The sequence below is a fragment of the Solanum stenotomum genome, chromosome 5 (assembly GCF_019186545.1).
Source record: "Solanum stenotomum isolate F172 chromosome 5, ASM1918654v1, whole genome shotgun sequence".
NCBI lineage: Eukaryota > Viridiplantae > Streptophyta > Magnoliopsida > Solanales > Solanaceae > Solanum > Solanum stenotomum.
Genome location: NC_064286.1, coordinates 46,214,514 through 46,224,370, shown reverse-complemented (window position 1 = coordinate 46,224,370; position 9,857 = coordinate 46,214,514). Strand labels below are relative to the sequence as shown.

The 9,857-nt window shown below is 31.2% G+C and overlaps 1 protein-coding gene across 1 annotated transcript; it reads left to right on the top strand.

The window, feature by feature from the left end:
• Positions 1-5,906: 5,906 nt before the first annotated feature.
• On the top strand, positions 5,907-7,585 carry LOC125864501 (MDIS1-interacting receptor like kinase 2-like). Its single transcript, XM_049544526.1, has one exon. It carries the CDS (start codon positions 5,975-5,977, stop codon positions 7,409-7,411), a length of 1,437 nt encoding a protein of 478 aa, XP_049400483.1. The 5' UTR covers positions 5,907-5,974; the 3' UTR covers positions 7,412-7,585.
• The last annotated feature ends 2,272 nt before the right edge of the window (positions 7,586-9,857 follow it).

Here is a 9,857-nt window from a genome sequence, read left to right as displayed (position 1 = left end):
TTGAGTTGTCAATGTGGAATAGGTGCATAACTTTCAAGTGTTAGCTTTAGACCTAAGGGGGAGATGATAAGATGAGAAATCAAGTCAAGTGTTGAGAATTTCTTAATGAGCTGGTTAGTAGGAGTCCATGGAGTTGTTAGAGTACTAAGTTTGAATGTGGTGTTGTTAAACATTAGGTGGTTCTTGATATGAGCCCAATATGGTGGTAAAGAGTAATAGTTTTGGGATGAGATTCCCTATAGAGAGGTATAGAACCCGAACCCAAGGATTTGGGTTAAGCTTCAATATACTAATTGCATACCATTAGACTCAGACCTTAGTAAGAGTAAACATATTCCATACCTAGTCCAATCATCATTCGAGGACAAATAATCCCAAGGGGGAGATATTGTAACACCGCAAAAAAATTTCAAACTAAGACTCAAACCATCATTTGTTGTGAGTAGGAATTTACCGAGGAATTTAAAATTTCTTAAGTATTAAGGACACTAGATGTAGCACCTTGAGTTCCAAGAAAAATTAAAGAGAGTTCATTCAAAGGCATTCCTAAGTTCCTTTAAGTTTTGGGTCATTTTCAGATGACCATAACTCTCAGTACAAGATGAGTTAGGTAGGCTACAAGGTATCCAATGAAAGGTCTTTGAATTATCATTCCAACTCCACCGAGTTTGCTAAGTTTCGAGCTTAGATGGGTGAGATATCCCCATTTGAAGTCAGGCTGTCCAAATAAGGAAAGTTACCCAAAAATAGTAAGGGGTATTTTGGTCTTTTCCATACCCAATCAGATTTAATTCATTTTTAGTAATGTTTTAGGGGTCTAATATTATTAGGTTCAGTTTTAATATCCAAATATACGCCTAGGGTTTTAGTTGAGAGTTCAAAAAGAGAAAAGAAGAGAAAAAAGGAGAAAAAAGGAGAGGATCAAAGCGTTCGTCGAGAGTCTTGCGTTTTGTTGTGAATTTTCGCCATGAGTTTAATCCCTAAGAGGTATGTAAGCTTACATAGAGTTGGGTTAGTTCACCCATACACCAATCATGTTATTTTCAGTGAAATTTCATTCTTGAAGTTGAAAGATTAGAGTTCTTGATGAGTTCTTGATAGGTGTTCTTGAAATTCTTTATAAATCTTGTTGTGTTGGGGTTTTGATGATTTATTAAGATGAAATTTAGTGATTTGAGAGTTGTTTTGAGTAGATTAGAGTGTAATTATGTTAAGTAATCAAATCTAACTGATTGGGGAAGAAACCGTTCGATTCTAGGCGAGTTAGGGTGAGAAAACGAGCAAAGAAAGTCGTCGAAGTTTGCTGGGTTGGGGCCTGGCGCCCCACGCCAGCCAGAGCGCCCCAACCACTTCTCTGAAGTTTAGGGGATGGTGCCCCACACCACTCAGAGCGCTAGGGGTCACCTGCCCCCACCCGTTCTTCATCGTTTCGTCTGTTTGAGTTCTTTCAAAGGGTACATTTACCCCCCTCCCCTTGATTCTAAACACCTAGAAATCATTCATAACATGAATCATAACCTTGAATTCATAATTCAAATTCAAGGTAGGGTTAAGAGTTAAGTTTGAGAATTCTTTCGAACATTCTAAGAAAGTCCACGTGAGTCCTTTTGAGGAGTCTTCTACAACTTCTAGTAACTTGTTTCAAGACTCGAGCAAGTGAGTATGCGGATGAGAAGAATGTATTCACGAGTCTACTTTGTCATCATCAGATCTTTCATATCATGAACCATAACTCTTGAATTCATAATTCACATTCAAGAGAGAGAGTTAATAGTAGAGTTCAAGGAAGCCTTTGATTTCAATTGTGAATCCTTTGAGATCCACCATCGATTTGAGTTAAGTTTTGAGTAAGTAAGTATGAGACTGAGAAGATTCGTATACATGAGTTCCTTATTGATATTTTGACCCTTAAGTCGAGTTGTTCAAGCCCATAACTTCCGCATATACCCTATAAGTCGAGTAGTCTTGAGATGAGAAGTATCTTTGTGTCCTTGAGTTGAGTAGTTCATGCTCATAATTCCGCATAAACCCTCTGAGTTGAGTACTCTTGAAATGAGTAGTATCATTGACTCCTTGAGTTCTGGAGTTGTTGAGATCCAAGTATTGAGTTCTATGCATAGTTATTGAGAACTTTGAATTGATTCGTTCACATCCATAATTCGGCATGAACCTTAATTTAAGAAGTCTTTTTACAAATTATTTTAATACTTATTTTAAAGACTTGAGCACTGAGTTGAGAAAGAGTAGAGTTGAGTTCATTTTATTTAAAATGATATATGGGAACTAAGTATTCCCAAGAATAATGTTTTTGCATTTAAGATGAGAGGAAACTGAGATTTCCAAAAGAGTTTTGAACAGTTTGAGTACTACCTCTTTTAAGAAAAAGATGAGTTTTGAGAAGAGTTTCTAAAACATGATTAGTATGACAATTGAGTCTGTCATCAATGTTTAAGCAGTATGGTATCTAGATATAATATCAATGTTTATGCAGTATGACTTCCTGAGTCATCAATGATCATAGTAAAATTTGATCTTGATGCGTTTTTGAGAAAGAGTTTACAAGAGCAGTTACCTCTTTTAAGAGGGTAGTTTGAGCAATTATCTCAAACCAGAGAAAGAGTTATGTTTTTAAAACATATGAGCTGAGTATATTTTGGGAGTAGTATTGAGCACCGATATGGGGACTTGAATTCATTATAACTCAAGTCTCCATAAACCATGAAGCCATCATGGGTAGAAAGGATCATACTTTTTAGATGACTCCTAAGTGCTTTTTAGCATAGACTAGTGAATCCACTTAGTTAAGGCGTTCTATATGACGGCAAAGTATATGACAGTTCTGGCAGCGTGGGCAAGATGGTGTATCATCACTTAGGCTCATAGTGGTTGTTGTCGGTTAGAGAAACCTCACAGAGTTATATTCTATATTTATATACACATTGAGTATTATTGTATTTTTCAATACATTGAGTTGCTATCTACAATTTTACAACTTTTCATATATATTACATCTTTTACTATTGCTTTATCCTTGAGTATCATGAGTAGGGTCTATCGAGTTGAGCATGTTGAGTTGATCTATGCTTCATTGTGTCGAGTACCTTATTGTTGAGTTTCACTGAGTTGGGAACCTTATTACTGAGTTGATTATCTTATCCTTGAGTACTTTTGAGTTGAGAAAGTTTGAGTAGTTTTGAGTGTCATTGAGTATTTCTTGAGTTGAGTAAGTTTGACAAGAGGTAAGCATGTTTCCCTTTTTTATCAAGTTTCAAGCTTATGTTATGCTTTAGAACTCCCCTTACATGCTTGTACATTCCATGTACTGAGCCATTTGGCCTGCATCTTTTCATGATGCAGATTCAGGTATTCGGGATCATCAACAGGAGCTTCGTTGATACCACATGGAGTTCGAGTTAGCTATGGTGAGCCTCCTTGCTTTCAGAGGATTTCATTTACTTTTCAGTTATATCAGTTGTTAGGATGTCGTGGGTCTTGTCCCGACTTCCATATTTGTCAATTAGAGGCTTCATAGATAGATAGTAGAGTTTGAGAAGTATGTTTCATTTATCTTATTAAATGTATTAAAGACTTGAGTTGTCTATTGTTGGCTAGTTGAATATTCTATTTTTATTCAGAGTTATTCATTTGAGTTAAATATTGATAAGTTTCATGAATTTTATTCAGTTTTTAAGTTTTGTATGCTTGCGTTAGTCTTCCGCTTGTAGTCAGCCAGGATGAGGGTTCGCTTGGGGACCAACAATGGTTCTCGAGTACCGGCCACGTCCAGGGTGTAGACTAGGGTCGTGACATTTTTAAAATCTCCAAATATTAGAACTTAGCCCAAAAAATTAGTATTTTGAAACTTGGGATACTTGGTAAATATATTTGTCAAGTTATATGACCAAACAACACTTTCCATTGTTTCTTAAATTTTCCCCAAATTTTTTTGGGGCCAAACGGTAGAATATAAGCAAGAAATGTGTAGAGGAGATGTGTGTCAAAAGTTGGTTTCAAAATACAGTAAAACCTCATTAAATTAATATAGGTGGGATCATAAAATATTATTATTATTATTATTATTATTATGTAAAGGTATTATTTAATCGATAAATTAATATTCATTAAATAAAAGAGTTTGAGATTCAACCTTGTAATGTTGGAATAATAGAAACTTTCATGATGCATTATCGGAACATATTTTATCATAGGATATTAGAAGGTTATGATGTGGGACAAATAGATCCAAGAAAGATTAATGTTTTGGATCTATCAATTTTGCGATCTCAACTTGGGCAACAAATGTTCAGCAAGAAAAAATAGCAAATTATTTTCAATACTGCAAAATTCATTGAGAGAATGAAATCTCAGAGAATTTGAATGAACACACTTGTGAAAACATCATTCATGAACTTAACGTCAATAACCTGTTGAATTACCTAGTTGAAAATGATACATGTTCAGAGGTCTAGATCTTTGAAGAAATAGAGGATATCATTAGAAAAAACAATGTTGATGATATACAATATCTTTGGAACAAATGACGCGTGTAAGGAAACACTTATTGCATCTAGAACTCTTCACAATTTTATGGTGCAGTTCGAAAAGACAACACCAAAACTTTTGGATGCAATAGCAAAAGTTAGAGATGAATTTCAACTAGAATTAAATTTTAACAAAAAATAAAACACTATAGAATCATATTTCACTAAATTGTCTTAAATATATTTGTACTTTTGAAGAAATATTAATGGTATCATATATTTATATAGGAGTCTCCTAAAAATATATTGTCTTATTATCTTATCGAAATGTGTGCTTATTTCCACTGACAAGTCGGAATCGGAGAAAAATATTATTCTAGAGAGATTATTAATTTACCGAGTATTAATTTAGTGATGTTTTACTGTACACTTCCCCTATCCCTAATTACTTATCAATTTTGACAAATCAAGAAAATACAATTTTTTTTACCTATTATACCCTCAATTAATTACTTTGAAAAAGGTAGAATTTCTTGAAAATCTTAAGTTTTTAATTCATCCACTTTATAATTAATAAGGATAAAATGGTAAACTCACTATGCCAATTATTATTTTCTTAATAAATGTACTAATTTAAAAGTGAACAAGTAATTAAGGACATAGGGAGTACTAAATTGATAAGAAAGAGGAAGCAGGGGCCAAATTTGATAAAGTAGATGGTCGGATGGTATTAAACAATAAATATCCGTAGAGAAAGGGTTACAAACCGAATAAAATTTATCCGCATCTAGTGTTTATATTAAATTTTATTAATTTACAGTAATTTAGGTTATAAATTACAATAAAAGTATTTGTAAATTTTAATTACGACTTAGTATAAGGAAATATATAAAGATATGTATCACGTATTTATTGGTGCGTAACGTACAATTAATTTTTTTTACTAGAAACTTAGTGACGCAAGCAATGAAGTCTACAATCGGCGCCAGAGGGGATAATTTGAAAATAGAAATAAAAACAATTGGCAAGACAAGTGGAACGAGTTAAAATATTTATTCGAAATTAATTTTCCCTCCATTTTTTCAAGGTAGAGTCTATTACGTAGAATTTACCTAATAAAATTATAATATAATTTATAGACTATTGCACAATAAAATTAATATAATTTATAGACTATTGCACAATAAAATTTTATCCGATGCGCGCAAAATGTTTACCGAACAAAATCAATCAGATGAAAATAATAATAATGCTTCTATTTCCAATACTCTTTAAAGTTCATTTATGTCCACTCAAAGAACCCAAGTTTGAACGTTGAAAAGGTCAAAGCTCATACACATTTCAAGCTGTAACAAAAAAGAGTAGTACTATCTAAGTTTCCATCTTCACAAGATATTATAAAGTATTGCTACTCAATATCCAATTTTCTACTCTATAAAACACCTTCCAACTTTAACCAAACACAAACAAAACTACAACTACAAATTTCAACAATGCTCTCTTTCTCTCAATTTCCTATCCCTCTCTTCTTTTTCCTCTCTATCCTCCTCACCTTCCAACAACATTGCCTAGCAAACTGCCACGTGGATGATGAGACCGGGTTGTTAGGTTTCAAATCGGGTATCAAATCTGACCCGTCAGGTCTTCTATCAAGCTGGAAAGCGGGTACCGATTGTTGTAAATGGTCAGGTATATCTTGTGGGGATAACAATCGGGTCACAAGTCTATCAATTGGTGGACAACCCGATAAAAACCAAATCTTATCGGGTACCATCACACCATCTCTCTCCAAACTAAAAATGCTAACCAGTATTTCTCTTACGAATCTTAAGAACTTAGCAGGTACACCGAATTTCCTCCTTTCTTTTCCTAATATTCAAATAGTTTACCTCGAAAACAACAAGTTATCGGGTCAAATACCACCCAAAATTGGTAACTTGACCCAACTTATTGCACTTAGTTTTTTGGGTAACAAGTTAACCGGCCCGATACCAAGTTCTATCGGGCAGTTAACTCAGTTGAGTCAGCTCAAACTCGGCGATAACCTGCTCACTGGCACGATTCCCAATACATTCAACAAACTCAAAAGCTTATCTTATTTGAGCTTAGAAAAAAATCAACTTAGTGGTTCGATACCAAATTTTTTCAATTCCTTATCTAATCTCAGAATATTAACACTTTCTCACAACAAATTTACTGGCAATATTCCAAGTAGTATAACTGCTTTGGCACCAATTTTAAGGTTCCTTGAGGTAGGGCACAATTATTTATCCGGGAAAATCCCGGATTTTCTCGGAAAATTTCGTGCCCTAGACACATTAGATCTTTCTTATAACAGATTCTCGGGAACAGTGCCAAAAACTTTTGCGAATCTTACCAAAATCTTTAATCTCGATCTATCTCATAATGTTCTTGTGGATCCATTTCCAACATTGTTTGTAAAAGGCATTGAATCTCTAGATCTATCGTATAATAATTTCCATTTAAATACGATACCAAGTTGGGTGACTTCATCTCCGATTATATACTCATTGAAGCTAGCAAAATGCGGGATCAAGATTAAATTGGATGATTGGATCCCGAAAACAACGTATTTCTACGACTATATTGATCTATCGGATAATGAGATTACTGGAAGTCCGATTGGGTTGTTGAATAAGACAGATTTGTTAATAGGATTTTATGCTGCTGGGAATAAATTGAAGTTTGATTTGGAGAAAATGAAGATTGTCAAGACACTTAAGGAGTTGGATTTGTCTAGAAATATGGTTTATGGGAAAGTTCCAAAGGAAATTAGTGGACTAAACAAGTTGAATTTGAGTAGTAATCATTTGAGTGGTCAGCTTCCACCAACAAAGTTTAAGGCTAATTCATTTGCTGGAAATAAAGATCTTTGTGGTTCACCATTACCCCCTTGCAAAAAGGCTTAGTATAATGATTATATTGTTTTAATTAATTATTATTATTATTATTATGTACTACTAGAGCTATGCTATGCTATGCTAGTAATAATGATTTTGGTGTTTTACAACAACTTGCACTTTGTTTTTGTTAAATAAATATGTTTTGATAAGTGGGACTTCCCAAATTTAATAATGAGATCTTTAGTTCGTATACTTAAATTATTTATCATTTATTTTTTTTAGTTGGTATACTTAAATTATATATTCATAATATATACTTCTGCTGTCTAATTTTACTTGTCAGTTTTTGATTTTGTATATTTCTTAAGAAACTATAAATAGAAGAATAATTTTATTATATCACTTTTTGAATAAAATAAATATAAAGTCTAAAATATAAGAGGAAATTAATTATAATTAATGATAAAGGTAAGTTAGGAACTAATTGTAAAATTATAAATTGATTTAATCAAGTGGATAAGTATTGCTAGATATATCAAAATAATATAATGGACAATTGTTGTTGGACAAATGAATTATTTTCTTCATTTAAAACGAGATGATCTACTCTTTTTTAGTCTATTTTAAAATGAACGAGCATTTTCTTTTTAAGGCAACACTTTTAATTCAAACTTTACATTTGGCGTGTTTAATGTCATAAAATTAAAAGACATTTTGATACATTTAATATATTTAATTTAGAATTATAAAATTAAACTTTTTTCTTAAACTCCGTACTAAATTAAACTATACCATTCTATTGAGATGAAGAAAGTATATGTTATATTTTTATAAGTTATTTTTAATTTATTCTTGTATGGACAAGTATATAAATTAATTCTTCTTAAATTAAATATTACTCCTGATAGAAAGGACATATGTATTAAGTCAAAGAGGATGGGAAAAAATCTAGTGGTGTCATTTTCCAAGAGATCAATGCTGTGTAATGAGTCATCACTTCCACATAAAAAAGACCTCTAGATTGCGAATTAGTAAGAGCCTGAATTGATTTATTTTAAATTTTTTTAAGTTGAAACAATTTTAAAATATTTAAATAAATAAAAAAATATTTTTAAATACTTGATTTTAAGTTAAAATAATAAATACAAGTCAAAATCTTAAATTAAATTTTAAAAATTATTGATGCTTAATTTTTATCCCCTCCGTCTTTAATTTATGACTAGCTCGAATTTTGAAAATCAAACAAAAAAATTGTTCGTGATTTATTTAATTGCTTCTTAAATATTTTATTTTGCTAAATTTTATGATTTATCATATTTTTTATTTTATTTTTGACACCTAAAGTTGTCACGTCTTTGTACATAAACACTTAAAATTAAACTTGTATATTTTAAATATTCATAATAAGTTTTTGATGTGTCATTTAACACTTTATGTTAACATAACATAATTAATGTGATACACTCATTAACAACACGTGAGTACTTGTATATTTTAAATGTCTGTAATAAGTTTTTGATGTGTTATTTAACACTTTATGTAGACATGACATAATTAATGTGATACACTCGTTAACAACACGTGAAAAACTTGTTTAGCTAATTTTTATTTTATTTTGAAGAAATAACAATACATAAATATTCCTGTATAAATAAATTTAAAGAGTTAAAAGGGGAAAAAACAAGGAAATTGAAATGAAGAAGAGGTAACTAGGTGAAGGATGATAATTGATTTCTATCTAGCCCGTTTAGAACTTATCGTTCAACTTATCCTAAATATATTTGTTTACAACAAATTTTTAAATTGCAGTAATTTAATTGTAACAAAAAATAAAATAAAATTAATTTTATTAAAGAATCTTATCACGTCTTCTCTCCTAAACTTCTCCGAATTTGAGCGCTATTAATAACATATTTTTCGAATTGCAAAACGTATTTGAGTCAATGGCGGATTGGTTTAATTAGTAGAAGTTTGGATATATATATATTTTTTATTTTATTTTTTTTTAGAAATCTACCTTCAAATTTCGATCTAAAACGAATTAATGTTTATCATAAACTAACTCAAACTCTATTTGGGCTGTCCAATGTTTCATCATCAGTGTCCTGTTTATAATACCCCAATTCCAAAGATGGAATATTTCACAACATATATAGAAGCAAAAATTATCACAATTACTACTAAAATGTGAATTGGGTAAGTTTTATTTTTAACTTTTGTTCAGTCCACAAAACAATAGTAATAAGAAATTTCAAAAAACATAAATACAAATTATAATAATTAACAACTTAAAATATTTATATTTATAAAAAAGTTGAGTTGAATCTCAAAATTGTATCAATGTCATTAAAGTCCTACATGTGTGTCATTAACGATGCTTGGCATATAGAACACCTTTTTTTTTTCTTACGTACATTTACTGACAAATTAAAAATATATCCTGACAAATACTTGTTGCGTAAAAGTATATACATTTCACATGCCAAATGTATAAATATATTTTAATTTTATA

Excerpts from the sequence above, each read along its gene's own strand:
- LOC125864501 (XM_049544526.1), top strand. The coding sequence starts at position 5,975 with ATGCTCTCTTTCTCTCAATTTCCTATCCCTCTCTTCTTTTTCCTCTCT.